This window comes from Rutilus rutilus (genome assembly GCF_951802725.1).
Source record: "Rutilus rutilus genome assembly, chromosome: 1".
NCBI classification, from domain to species: Eukaryota; Metazoa; Chordata; class Actinopteri; order Cypriniformes; family Leuciscidae; genus Rutilus; species Rutilus rutilus.
Window position 1 is genome coordinate 35,717,211 of NC_140209.1, and position 15,627 is coordinate 35,732,837.

General features: G+C 37.6%; 1 protein-coding gene across 1 annotated transcript; it reads left to right on the top strand.

The window, feature by feature from the left end:
* The first annotated feature begins 1,137 nt into the window (after positions 1–1,137).
* On the top strand, positions 1,138–13,146 carry mafk (v-maf avian musculoaponeurotic fibrosarcoma oncogene homolog K). The gene is made up of 3 exons (XM_084407833.1): positions 1,138–1,285; positions 11,216–11,291; positions 12,205–13,146. The coding sequence occupies exons 2-3, from the start codon at positions 11,247–11,249 to the stop codon at positions 12,628–12,630; spliced, it is 471 nt and encodes a 156-aa protein (XP_084263959.1). The 5' UTR covers positions 1,138–1,285; positions 11,216–11,246; the 3' UTR covers positions 12,631–13,146.
* Positions 13,147–15,627: the final 2,481 nt, after the last annotated feature.

Sequence of the window (15,627 nt, forward strand, 5' to 3'; positions counted from 1 at the left end):
ACTATCCTTGTGGGGACATTTGGTTCCCACAATGTAATATAAACAAACACACACACACACACACAGGTGTGTGCATTTTTTATCTGGTGTATTTTTTATATATATCAAAGTCACTATGAAATCAAAATTGACAAATCTTTTTTTTTTTTTTTAGCAGTTATAATTGATTTATTTGTGCACATTGTTTTTTTTTTATTATTCATGTGCCCTCGTAATCTTGATGAAAGACATGATTTTTTTATATTTTTTATATATATAACGATAACTTCCCCTCCCTCTTGCAGAGACATGTCTTCTCTTTGATGACCTGTTTACTGGAGCAAGGGCGGGGCAACCTGTCACTCACATGAGATCGACCAATAGCAAACCACAAACATCATATCAACTCCCCATGGGCAAAGTCAAGTCCTGCTCTATATATTATATTATATTATATTATATTATATTATATTATATTATATTATATTATATTATATTATATTATATTATATAGCCTACTTTGACTTTACTCCACTGAAAACAATGTTGTGAAATCTACATACATATAATTAATTAAAGCATCTAAAGTGTTAATTAAAGCATCTAAAGTGTCTATAGCTCATTGTGTCACTTGACACAGCAGTTCCCTTCCATGTGGAAGTACAGTAAATGAGGTGTGATCACACAGACGGTGTTTGCGACTGCTTTAAACTTTAAACAGTGCTTTGTGACAGACAGAGGGCGCTTTCGAGTCCCTTCACTGATATTATGTGCAACTCAGAAATGTGTGATAAACACAGACGTTACAGAAAGACCGAAAATGAAGTAAGTGTGTGTATGAGCTGAGCTCTGATAACAATCACGTCATACCACACAGATATATTCTGGGAGGCTGATACACCAATTCGACCTTTTGTCAGTGTCTAGCTAAAGATCATTGAAATAACGCGTCGTTGTATGTATACACAATCTGACCCTTAAACGCTCATTTCTAACAATTAATACAATAAACTTTGCAAAAGTTTTCAGTTGCGTCTATTTCTGGCCTCCACTAGTTTCCCGCCTGACTGACGTCAGCATAAAGTTATTTTCATGAATGGAGGGGGCGGTCACGAGGAATCGGTGACGTCAGTGCTTGCGGAAGCACAGAGTGGAATGTTGATACATTGTTGTTGTTTTGTAGTTAATTTAGTTCAGAGAAACATTTCGCTTCGGTTGCAGGACGCGAGACAAGGCTCAGCCTGTTGATTCCAGGACACTTCTCAGAGATTTTGCGCATTCCCGACAGAGATTCCGCGCTCACAAGGTAAAGTGTGCGAGCTTTTCTGGGAGATGTTTTGAAATTCCTCTCGAAATTGCTGATGTTCTCACGATGACGGACAAGAATTCAGCCTATCCGTAGTATTTATGTAGTCGATGCATAGCTTAATAAATTCTTCTCTTAAAATTCTAAAGTTGTATAAAGAATTAGGATTCATTTACTATGAAGATGGAACATAAGTTATGTAATGGAGAAATATTTGATTATAAAAACAAATAGCGGTCTGGTTTGGACACGTGTTAAGGTTGCAGCTTGGAATTTAGCCTACTAATGCTTTTTCGGTTTATTATTATTATTATTATTATTATTTTGACTTTTATATAAACAATCACATTTATAAACATACTTATATCACTGATTATCCTTAATGTTGTGGAAATTGGAAGTTTGTTTTACTTGCTTCGTACATTTTAAAGGGAATAAGTAGGCTGTTTATCGTAGACGGTGCATATTTGACAAACTAAATAACGACGTCTCGTAACTTTTAAAGCAGTTTGGCGATACTATTCCAACTTTTTTGTCGCTTTTAACAGCGGGCATGTTTCAAAAGAATTAATATTACGCCATAAGGAAATAACACGTGGTTGGCATTTAGGAATTCTGGGACAAAGGGCATGTTTGTGTGGCGAGCACTTTTGGAAGTAACGACAAGCGATCTAAAGAGTGTTATGATGATCCCGAGTCAGCTGAGCCGCGCGGAAAGATTCCGTTTTCTCGCGCTCTTTAATCAACACGAGGATTCAAGAATAGGGTGACGTTATGTCAGATTCTCAGTGCACGGCGGCGTGAACGCGCACAATGTGGTGGATATTACTTTAAAGCAAAGTAATGCATTGTACCTTCAGTAAAAGGCTCACTTGCAAAAGACTTGCTATATTTGGAGGGTTTTTTGTCGTTGCGCAGTGCAAAAACCCGCGATAGATGAATATACTGACCGCATCATCATGAAGCAGCATGAGCCACCTTGATGTCTACCAAACCCTAGGACTTTTAATAAGACATATTAACAAGTTAGTGGTCGAATATTCTTTATGAAGCTCACTTATGAAATGGAATAGCCTATGTGTGTGTGTGTCTGCGATGTGTAGGTGATTGGAAATATTTATTAACACATTGTTTAATGATTGTGTCCACTCTATTCTGGCAGGTTAGCTCTAAAGCAACGCCCTCACAGGAAAAATGAGTCACAACTGGATAATGTGATTCATTTCCACATTGGGTGATACAATAGCGGTCCTGAACCAATTTAATGTAATAAAACAATATTAAAGTGAAGTCCATCCATTGTTATTAGAGGAATGCTTGTCAAACAGATAGCCTAATGAAGTTGGACTTCTTTTGGTATGTAACGTTACCATTTAAGGACACCCATGATGGGAAATGAACTTTTTTCAGCTTACAAATCAGATATCAAACTCCTTTAAGTGGACCAGAAATGTATTCACACTGTTCCACATTAGTTAGGGTCTAAGTAAACTTTACATTCACACTGTTTTTGCTATTCAGCTTTAACCCCAATGGTGTTGTGTTGCATTAGCTTTGTATAGTACTTAACATTACACAGTGTTAGTTTGGAGAGCTTTGCGTTTACATTGATATAAGTGAAGCAAGTCAAGTCAGTTTACTTAAAGCGCTTTTCATAATACACGTTGTTTTAAAGCAGAGCTTTATAAAGTTGATACCTAATTGTCCACATTTAGCAGTTTAGAGCTGGATGACAGTATATATTACTTTCGATGACGATATAAACAATCACGCAGTTGAGATTTGCTTTATGTAGGCCCTATTGTGTGTACTATGTTGTAAAATTGGATGTACTTATAGGAGCTATAAATTAGAGTTTGTTTGAATTTGTTATATGGCAAAATGGAGGATTATGAGTGTTTATTTATTTATTTATTTTTCAATTTCTAACAACCACACCATACACTCTCAGAAAAAAAGGTACAAAAGCTGTCACTGTGGCGGTACCTTTTTAAAAGGTTTTCTTTACTTAAAGAGTGCATTTAAGTCCCTCAAAGGTACATATTGGTACCAAACGTGTACATATTAGTACCTAAATGGTACATATTAGAACCCTTTTGAAGGGTACTGTCCCAGTGACAGCTTTTGTACCTTTTTTTCTGAGAGATTTAAATTGTATTGTACCTGGAGCACCTCTTGAGATTGTTCATTTAGAGGTTTACATATAAGGACAAATCTTGTGGTTGTAAGGAGAAAATTCACATGTGGTAGGCTATATGAAAAGCACTCGTGCAGCATGCATGACGAACAGCAAATCAGGCATGCAGGTTGACAGCATGTCTTTCATCTATGCCTCAAGATAAAATCGAATGTGTTTTTTTTTTATACATGGCATGACATTTTACATGGCATGTGCCACAGCGACTGGTAGATGAGAGCAAAAATATCCACCAGTGTGTAAAAAAGTATCTGCATTTGGCTGGTGGCGGGTGTTCATTTCATACCCTGGAGAATATAAAAAGGCCACCATCCAAGTTTGAGGGGCCGCTGTGGTCCAGTCTGATAATTTGGCTTTGTTTTTCCAGAGTCAGCAGAAGATCAGTTGTTGAGGCTGCTAATTCAGCACTGGTCATTGCCCAGAGAGAGTCTTGAGAGCATGAGTGCCTGTCATTACACTGAAACAGTTGCTGAGGTCAGATTACGTTTGTGTTCTCATATGTTCCATCGGTTTAAGAGCGTATCGCAGGAGATGGCACAGATAATAGAGCACATATTGAGTTATTTTGTCCCATCTTGATCAATGTGGAAAATCATGGAGGAGGGCAACCTTGTCATGTCTCCTTATTCACTGTATGTGGGGTTGTGTGACCTCGTCTGACTCAGAGTTGCTGAAGTATCTGTGGCGATGGCCTCCCACATGTTGTACGTTGTCTGCTCGCTGCATTTAGAAACCCAGGGGAAGTGCACTGCGCACACTGCACTGTCATGAGACACACACGTGGGATCACAGGCACTCGTGGCCTGTCACTAAGCAATGCTCCATGAGTAAACAGTTTACAGTCAGTATTATAGTAATCGCATGATGCCAATTTTGAGTTATATATGGTTTAGGATTAGTTGTAGTATTGATTATCTCACACATCCAAAACCAGCGTACGCAAATAGCAACAACAAAAAGAATCCTGTGGTTTAGACTGCGCGTTTGGAGAACAGGAACTCTTACAGTACTCTTTGTGGTTAGGACAGTGGGTTTTGAAAGTGAATGAGACAGCGGTAGTTGGTGAGTTAATGACTCAAAATGAAACACGGGGGAACTCCAAACCCAATTCTCACGTCAAGCGGTGCACCCGTTGCTTTCTCTTTGAGCGCCACGTCTTGACCTAGGCTGCAACATTATCAACAGTCATAGTGAATCAAAGTCTTATTGATTTGGATGAGTCTCTACAAGAAATGCAAGGTCACTGCACTGCCACTTGAAATATTGCAGTTAAATAAAAAGCCTGTGTTTGATCTGGCCGTTTCCAGAATTTGGAAATTGTGATGTGGGCCAATGTTTAAATACATTAGAAATGTACTCTTTGTACACTGTAAAAAAAAAAAAAGAAAGAAGATGAATAAGTAAAAACAACATATGGTTTTACATTGCTTAATTATCAAAATATGTTAAGCAATTTTGAACTTTTTTAATGTTATACATGATTCAACTAATTTTTTTAAGTTAGTTTAATGTAATTTAAAGGAATAGTTCGCTTAAAAATGAAAATTATGTGAATAAAGTTTCAAACCTGTATGAATTTATTTCGACTGCTGAACGCAAAAGATGATATTTTGAAGAATGTTGGTAGCCAAACAGTTAATGTACCTTTCATTTTTAAGTGAACTGTTCCTTTAAGTTGAAATGACTTAAACATCCAAGTTGATTGTACTTAAAAAATGTAATGCAGTAATTTACTTTATTTTCATTTTAAATTTACAGTGTAGTGGTTTTGACTTTAATACCATGTTTAACAGAAGTTTATTGACTCTAAAAATGCCATTTTAAAAGGTTAAAAGTAGTCATGTATATCGCTTACACCTAGAATACATTAGTGTACCCATCTTAATCATTATTTTAAAAACAGTTAAAAAGTTGTTTATACATACATATCATATTATTACCATGTTTTTATTATTATTACCATGTCATAAAAAGATAAATTATTGACTAACATTTTAACAGACTTGTTGACCTTGACACAGAGTCATGATGGGTCTTTTCTGTGATGATATTTCCTAATTTGTTTCCACTTCATGTTTCTGCATATTGGTCCCACCACATGACTTTTATATGACGGACCAAGATTTCAAGATTTTCATATATATATGCATGTATATGTAAATATCTTAACAATATTATACATATTTTATATAATTTATTTAAATGTTTCATTATATGTTTTGTTAGAAATAAATAAAAAGATCAATCCAAATAAGTAAATCTTTTCAGTAAATTTATTCTTTCATAAGGCTTTTTTCCCCATTATATCAGGCTTTGTTTTTTTTTTTTTTTTTTGCCACAATTATCTAAATACATTTTATTGCAGAAAGTAAATGCACTTTTATACATGAAGTGCATTTTTAAAGTTTTTATTACTTTTTTTTTCACCTTTAATGCACTGTGCACTAGAGGAAAGAATGGCTGCCTACAGTTTTTTGTTGAATAAATTAACAAACCCCCCAAAAAAAAGAAAAAAAAAAGGGTCATGTTATTGATCCATGTATTACAGAATCAGACTTTATTGGCCTATGGGATGTCTGGACCACAAAGAAACACCCTGCCCTTTTCGTGGTGCCCTTTACCAGTTTCTGGTTCGGACAGGACTGACCTCACCACCACACTGTGGTCAGGTCTGTGGAAGAGCTTTCTGGGACTTATTTCTCAAGAGCTTGAGTAACTGGATGTTCATATGTCTATAAAGTGTTGATGCCACGTTGCGCAATCCTCAAGCCTGTCCTAATTGCTGAAGACCATTATTAAGCATAGTAAGCGTATACTGGAGAACTGATGTTACGTCATATACGTGTTCGGATGACTTTTGACGGTTATAGCAAATTTGGTTATGTCATGATTTTCCTGTGAAGAATTGTGCTTGTTGTTCATTACTTATTAACCACGTTGCACTGGCTTCTCTGTTGTACATACTGGGGCGGGTTTGTCTTTGGTTAGCACATACTTGACATTCCTTGGAATTCCTGTGTCCCCAGTTGGAAAGGAGCTTTGCGCTCGCTACCTCTCCTCCCAATCCGCAGAATGTTCCGGCGGTCCCGCCAGCCGTTTCCAAGGTTCCACGTACTTTTCCTTCCACCCCTGCGAAACAACAGGATTTTCCAGGAAATGTCAGTTCAGGAGGGTGTGATTCCCTGCCGTTCGTCCTCGCTCTTACCAGTAAACAGCATGACTAACGGCTCTGCTATGCTCTCCATTTCCTTTACATAATATCCCTGCGAACGGGCCGCTGCGCTGTGGAAACGAGTGGGCCGGGACCAAAGGAGACAGAGCTCTCCACCAAAACAGAGACTCGGAGCAAAGCCTTCTCCGGCTCACTCGCGCAGGAACGTATAGCAGCTGGCCATTCGCTGCTTAACTAGTGGAGCAATAACAAAAAAAAAAGGAAAAACAAACAGCAAGGACAGGCCAGGCCTCCATTTATCATGGGAACACAAGCACACATGGCTTTGAAGTGGTGTTTGGCTTAGCCTAAGGCCTTTGTCTCAATTCTCTACCTTTCATAAGTGGTCAAAACAAGAGAATCTCAGATTCTCACATGCGTTAACATGGCAACGCTGGCGTCAAATTCCATAAGAGGGGAGGTCCTTTGTGGGTTGTTTCTGAGAAAGTTCACAATCTCAAGACTCAAATATGCGGTTACCCAGCCACATTACTCAGGAAGCCTAAAAAGAACGTCATCACTGTATCAGCCAAAGCATGCAATGCTCTAGCAGATATTGTCCGTGCGGGCCAGAGGTTTAGTCAGTTATAATCCGCCTCGTTTGGTTTATTGGGATCAGATGTCATGTAAGCAATTAATTGAAACGTAAGTTATGTGACGCAGAGGCCCGTTGTAGTTCACATCATGGTTTGTAATTCATGGAAAATGATTGCGCTGTTTGGCGGAGCTTCTTGACGCAGGCAATCCTTTCCATTGTAACTGAGAGTTGAGGTAACATTATGTATAGTGGAGGAGGCTGACCCTTGAAGTTCAACAGAAAGCTTGTTGACGGGCTTAATACCGTGACCAGCATCCACATGATGCCTGTGACATGTCTGAACAGCTTCAACTTGTGATTACTGAATAGTTTCGGTTCTGTTTGTGCTTGTATATTACATAGAGCAATGCATATCAGGCACGCCATTATGCAAGGCAAGCCATATTAATTTGATAAAACGTTATATGGTTGATGTGAAATAATAAGGCAACTCTACCACGTTAACCGGCCTCTGTCAGAGATGTCTGCAGGTTTTTGCACAGTATTGTTATTGTCGATTCTTAGTTTGACTCACTAAAGGATGTGGATGTTGGGGCTTCCAGTTCTGTCCCTTACATCCATCTGATGAGGTAATCGTAGCTTTACCACAACTGCAACAAGCTACTATATAAATGCCATGCTTGCAGAAATATAGTGAACTTGCGTATTATTCAGTAGTCAATTTAGTCAAACGTGACATGAATAGACTTGTTTTACACAATTTAGTGCACTGTCAGAACAAAAATATGTAAATTGAAAAAACTGAGGGCTTTCCACTGGGACGGTGCTCCACAATAGGAGGTCGTTCTATCTTATTTACCCCTAAAAAGTTCATAATACCTCAAGGGTACATAGCACTCAAAGGTACGAATATAAAGATGCAACTTGTGTTTTCCTGATAGTGTGTTTAACACTTACTCATTGATTTATTTAGATTTGTTTTACATTATTTTGTACAGTAGCACTATTATGAATGCTAATTTTTTGGCAGTGAGTGCTAAATATTGAAATATTTCACACACAAAAAAAACTAATTATATATTCTGAGTTGACCGTACTCAACGATTGTACAAGTTTCAAAATTAATTGCATGCATTTATATGACATTTCAGTGTTGTTGCTGTGAGTACACTAGCAAGTAAAACTAAACATAACGTGGAGTAAATCTGGTTATATTTAGATGATTGTAGTCATGTAGTAAGATCATTATGCATAGTATTAAGTATGCGGTTCTCTGAATTGAAAGTGGGGCCCCTTTGCTTTTCTCAATGTCAGTGTGTGTGTGAGAAAACTTATTCTGTTATCTGCACTTCACACTCTCTTTGTGGCTTCCTTCACAGGGCTTTGTGCTCTAACATGGATTAATTTTTTCCCCACTGGCTTCAGAATCTATGATAAGAAGACTAGTGTTCAGATGGACTATCAAGTGTTCAGCATCAAAGGCGGTGTTCAGTCCTATAATTTATGTCCAGGAAACTATGAAAACTCGGCTCTGGCCTTGGGACATTAGGGCTTTTCCTCTCTGTGAGGGCTGAGCAGGAAAGAGGGGCCCCCTGTCAGTTCACCCCAGTTCTCAGCACAAATGGAAAGGGGGACCATGTGCTGAAGGAATTTCAGGGAAATGTGTGTGTGTGAGAAAGACCTGAAAGGCTGGAGGCCCCATGAATAGAGAGGGAAGCATTTAAAAAAAAGAAAAATGATTCCATGGTCCTCGTTGGAAAGAAAGGCAGGTCCTCCCCTGTCAGAGACATTTTAAAATCACCCATGCTGAGCCAACTTGCTGTCTAGGAAAGCTCTTCTTGTCAGAGCTGACCTTGTTTGTCACAGTTTTAGATGTGTACGCACGGGACAGTGTGGATTTGATATTCAATTAATTCTGATTCAATTCATATTTTAAAGATTGCAATTTCACTGAAATGTTTTAAAATATAAAAAAGGAATATTGCATAGTTTTCTTGTTGTCAGTTTGACTGGAGCAAAATGACTTGAGGGGCCCTTAATGTAGCCCTCACATCAAGGGCCAGATGGTATGAATCAAGCCTTGAGTGATTTCTATTTTTTTTTTTTCATGGTATTTGGTTTCAACTGCTCAGTTCATACCCAATCTATACACTTTTGTTCTGTCATAACGAAACATTTAAACCTGCAACTAATGCACGTCTGGTGTGGTTTACTAAGACCAAATCAAAAGAATGACTCAGAATTTACCAAACATGCCAAAGGCAGTGAATCTGCTCACTGGTCAAAGATACTTATTGTAACAATTACTAAAGAATTCTTAGTAAGAGAAAATGATCACTTAAAATGGTTGAGGTATGCAGAGGGTTGAAGGCCAGATGACTGGACCGGAGAAATAAAGTGCGGAAGTTGGAACATGGGCTATCTGTGCTCCAAAGAAATCCCATTCTGAATGGAATGCACGTTTCATCCTGGAATAAAAGAGGAATAGCCCAAAGGAATAATCATTCTCATGAGTGTGTTGCTGTTAAAAATGTAGCTTTAGGATTCCACAAGTATTTCACTTCTTAATGATTTGCTTGTAATATTTCCACTTAGAATTGTGTCACTGGCAACGGGAGTTTTGTGTCAGCATGCTGGGCTAAATATAACAAGCACAGTTAAATAAGGACATGAAACAGGCCAGGAAAGCCTAGTGTAACAGGATCCGGTCTTTCAGCCACAGTTCTAAACCTGATAAAGAACATTGTCTAAAAGCACAAATATAACAGTGGCTGTATAAGGGAAACTATTCCCATGTGACTGACGGCCTCCTGGAATGTTCCATTTACTGAAGAGCAAAGGACTGACTTGACTTGATTAAAACTCAACATTACATTCAAAAGGGTTTCCATCCGTGATCTATACCACTTTTTATATTTAAAAGAAATCACAATAATTTGACAGACAGACAGAGAGATGATAGATAGATAGATAGACAGACAGACAGACAGACAGACAGACAGACAGACAGACAGACAGACAGACAGACAGACGGTAGATAGATACATAGACAGACAGACATAGATAGATACATAGACAGACAGATCTACAGGATCTAGACAGATAGATACATAGACAGAGATAGATAGATAAACAAACAGACAGATGAATAGATAGACCGACAGACAGATATATTGATAGAGATACATGCACGGTAAAATAATTAAATGGCCAATAAGTTATAACAACATATGTTTATACATTGCCTTAACTCATCAAAATAAGTTAAGCAATTATCAACTTTTTTTTTATAAGTCAGTTTAACGTAATTTAAGGTGAAATGGCTAAAACATCCAAGCTGATAGCTTTAGTAATTTTTTTTTTTTATTATTTATAAAGTCATACGTATTATTTTGGTGTATGTTTTTTTTTTTTTTTTTAAGAGTGGTCCTCCTGTGCGTCGAGCTTATGAATGAAGCTTGTTTACCATTTTTCTGGTCACGTGACGCACTCCCACTCCCATTTGCCGGGTGTCTCCATGGGATCAGTCTTGAACAGAGTTCACGCATTCTGACGCTCCTGAAATGGCACCCTCAACTGGTGTTTTTTTCTTTTCGTTTCTAATTTGTCTGTGATGGGTGTCTCGAGGCCGTGAAGCTCGACTCACAGAGTGGCCTTTTTAAAAATAACTCAGTGGCCAAAATAGTCTTGCATGAACGGCTAAGCGGAGAGATCAGACAAAGCATCATGCAGAGAGCTGACCTGCTTCTATTATTGCACTCTTGCAACGCTCTAGTGAGCTACATCGTGAGAACGCGAGATCAGCAAGTAAACAGGGTAACCCTTGTCTGAATGATATTACAGTACACAGTTCTACTGACCTCTGCTGCTCGCTCTTGGTAACTTCACTTAACTCGACTACATGATGACAGGTGCCCTGTGCTGTGACTGAAAAATAATATTCAACCTTTCATGCATTATATTTGTTCATTTCTTTTCTTTTAGATTTTTTGAGGAGTTCTGATTAGCTGCTTGTATGCAGGGCATGACGACTCATTTTACAGAGGGCAAAGCTTTAAAGGTAAGAACATTTCCCTGTGGTTCATAGGTTTAATGAGATCTATATCTCTATAGGACATTATTTCAACTATTATTATTTGGATGGTTGTTATCTAAACATTTAAGATGTAAGAAATATTTCTTCTCATCACCTTTATATGGATACCCCCATGTATTGCACATCTGTCACACCATATTTTTCAGTAGTCACTTCAATAATCATATTCATTTCTAGTCACTATATCATTAACCGAATTGTGTGGAATTATTTGAATAAATGTTGAATGGTGTGAATATTTGCATGGTGATTTAAATTGCTTTAACAAAATAAATAATTACAGCGCAAACAAAAAACAATAATTATATATTGTTATATTTTATATTGTTTATTGGTTCTGTGTGAGAGATTTCAGAAAAGATACAGATGCAGTAAAACCTGTAATATTGTGAAATATTATTACAATTTAAAATGACTTTTTTTCTATTTGAATATATTTTAAAATGTAATTTATTCCTGTGATCAAAGCTGAATTTTCAGCATCATTACACCAGTCTTCAGTGTCACATGATCCTTCAGAAATCAGTCTAATATGATGATTTACTGCTCAAGACACACACACACACACACACACACATTTGGAAACTGTGAAGCGTTTTGTTTTCAGGATTCTTTTATGAAGAGAGTTCAAAAGAACAACATTTAGGCTATTTGAAATCTTTTGTACCATTATACTGTCACTTTTGTTCAATTGAATGCATCCTTGATGAATAAAAGTATTCATGTCTTAATTTAAAAGAAAAACTAATTTTACATTGCCCAACATTTCGAACAGTACTATATTTACTGATACATTTTTCTCTATTAACTTGCAAGATGAAAACTGACAGCAACACTTTGCTTAAACGTTCTGTTGTCTCTCCGTTCTGTGGTCCAGGTAAAGAAGGAAGCGGGTGAGAATGCCCCGGCGCTCAGTGATGACGAGCTGGTGGGCATGTCGGTGCGGGAGCTCAACCAGCACCTGCGCGGGCTGTCCAAGGAAGACATGGTCCGGCTGAAGCAGCGGCGGCGCACGCTAAAGAACCGCGGCTATGCTGCCAGCTGCCGCATCAAGCGCGTCACACAGAAGGAGGAGCTTGAACGGCAAAAAACAGAGCTGCAACAAGAAGTGGACAAGCTGGCCCGTGAAAACGCCAGTATGCGACTGGAGCTGGACGCGCTTCGTGCTAAGTACGAGGCCCTGCAGTGCTTCGCCCGGACTGTCACCCGCGGGCCTCACGGTAAGGTGGCCACCACCAGCGTCATCACAATTGTCAAGTCAGCCAATCACAACCCCAGCTTTTCGGCACCCTCGCAGTGCTGATTGACAGCGCCTGCCCAGCTCCTTTTGGTCCAATCCGGCTCTGAACCTTGACTGACCCGCCGGCCACCGCTCGACCCACACTGAGAGGAAGCTCAGTGGTAAGACTGAGGGGAGGGTGGAGGCCTTAATCTGCGTGACTACAACAGGCTGCATCTATTTTCATATCTCTCTTTTACACACTCACTGAACACACATACTTACAAAAACATTTCTTTTTTTTTTGTCTGTGCACTGTGCTATAAACTCCGGCACCGGCAGGGCGCACTGACCGCTCTTTCCACTTCAACACAGGCTGAGATTTAGCAGAGATGAGCACTTGTTAAAGTGTGAGAAAGTACTTGACTTAACCTGCCATGGCAGCACTGATGCCCGTGACATATTGCATATGCATCAGAAACGAAATGTATCATTATAAGATATATATTTTATATATCTTTAAATTAATACTTTTATTCAGCAAGGATGCATTCAATTGATGGGAAGTAACAGTAAAGATGTCCATAATGTTACAAAATATTTATATTTCAAATTCTTTTGAACTTTATATTCTGGATCCTGAAAAAAAAAAGTATTAGAATTTCCACCCCCATTATTTTTTTATTTATTTTTATTAATAATAATAATAATAAATATATATATATATATATATATATATATATATATATATATATATATATATATATATATATATATATATATATATATATATATATTAAACAGCACAACTGTTTCCAACATTGATATTATGAAGAAATTATTTCTTGACCAGCAAAATCATCATATTATAATCATTTCTGAAGGATCAGTGACACTGAAGACTGGAGTAATGATGCTTTTACATCACAGGCATAAATTACATTTTACAATATATTACAGTAGAAAACAGTTATTTTAAATGTTAAGACCATTTCACAATATTACAGTTTTACTGTATTTTTGATCAAATAAATGCAGCCTTGCGAGCAGAAGAGACATTAAAAAAAATCTTACCGACCACAAACTTTTAAAAAGATTTTTTGAGAAAGATTATGTGATGTCATCTTGCATCATCATGAAATACATTGGCATAATCTCATAATACGTCACTATGAAATGATATCAGTCATTGTGAAAGAGCAGTGTTTCTGATCCTGGACAGAAGTCAGGTGTGACCATCAAAGTCCAAAGTTGAGAATGATGCTATCGACATCAAGGGCAAATTCTTATCCTGAAGCGTTACATTACTGATAAACAGAGAAAATTATCCAATTGGAAATCAGCCAATCCTCTCTTAGTCGGCAGTTTAAACGTACGAAAACTGCACTTATCATTACTGTTGAATTACAGTCTAATACTATGAAGCACTTGCAAAGCAGACTAACACATGTAAATATTCAAGACTGAAATTACAGATTAACTGAGTTTCTAGAAAAGGGCACTTCATGGTGGGTTTTTAAAAAAAAATCTTATATTTGTTTTATGAGAGGTTAGTTATTATAATGTTGATTATCCGGCACATCTGTGTTGTCCGTTATCTCAAAGATACACCGTTTCCCCTGACCTGTCTCTATACGACACCATAAAATGGTAGGTAATCCATATTGGATATAGTGATAACAGGAGCTGTCTTGCAAAAAAAAAAAAAAAAAAAGTTTAACAATAACCTGTATATTACAGAACTGAGTTAACATCAAACATCAAATTTAAGCTCCCAACGGTGTATATACAATTCCGTCCGCTCAGAAAGCATTCCTCACGAAAGGTGCCACTGCCGGTGTTGGTAACCCTGATAAAAATGTATACAAAATGCAAATATTTGTTAATTTCGACGCAGACTCTTGGGTAAGGAGAATCCTGGTGTCCAAAAGAAATGAACTCAGCATTCATATTCAATAAAACTGATCTGTCGTAAATGTAAGACGGCTGAAATCAGGATTGTCTCTTACCTAAGTGGCTATGACCGTTCTTGTGAGCTCTTCCACCACTGCAAGAAGCATTAGAGGGATGTTGTGCTGCACTAATATCCCCAGCTCTCTGGGCTGCTGTACTTGTGCTCTTAGCATTTGTTATATCTGTCTCTTTATGCGCAAACATGATCTAGATCTGATGTTTCCCATCGTCTCTATAGTTTAAACGTTTCCAGGACACGAAATCCCTTCAGAGTGGTGCGATTTGTCGTAAATTGTCTTTCATTTCAGTGGCCTATTTAACTGACAAAATTTGCCTTGCAGAAAGCCATGCGTTAGCCTTAAAATCCTCAGTTCCTTTTTATGTACATAATGTCAGTTTATAAACTCAACACACTATTAGTTTTTATGGTGAATGGTAGCATTCAGATGCTATTTTCATTTTGAGAGTGCATATTTTAGGAACATGTAATTTCAGTATTCATCATTTTATTTGCCATTGTTTGGTGATTTTTGTCCTGTGCAGTTGTTTTTAAATGTGACCACGTTCCGTTTGGCAGGTCCTCATTTCTGGTTGTATGGTTTTTAAATTGCTGTCTCTGCTTTCCCTTCAGGCCACAAATCCGATTAGAGAGTGAAAAAAAGCCCAGAAATTTTCCATTTGTCATGTTGCGGCCAACTTTTGTTCCCTCTAAGATACCTAATACGTTACGTAATATTAGAACTTATAAGAATTCAGTTCCCTTGATAGGAAATGCTACATGTCACTTCTTCTTCTTTATTGAATTAGACTATACAGTGACAGGTTATACTTTTTTTTTTGGAGAAAAAGAGAACTTGACAAAACAGATTCCCTGTGCTTTACACTGACATCTGGTGGTGATCTGTATTTCCTTTTCTTTCTTTTTTTCTTCAAAATGCTGTGATTGAATGCTGATGACACCAAGATCTGCTCTTTCATTTCTTGGACTATTGAGGCATTGCTGTTTTGCTTTGTGTTCATTTCAGCTGCCACCAAAGCCATAACCCATCTATGTGCTTTCTTTAAAATACACTTCATATTCTTTGAATTTGTATTGCGAGTTAAACAAAACTACTCCCTCCAGTAACC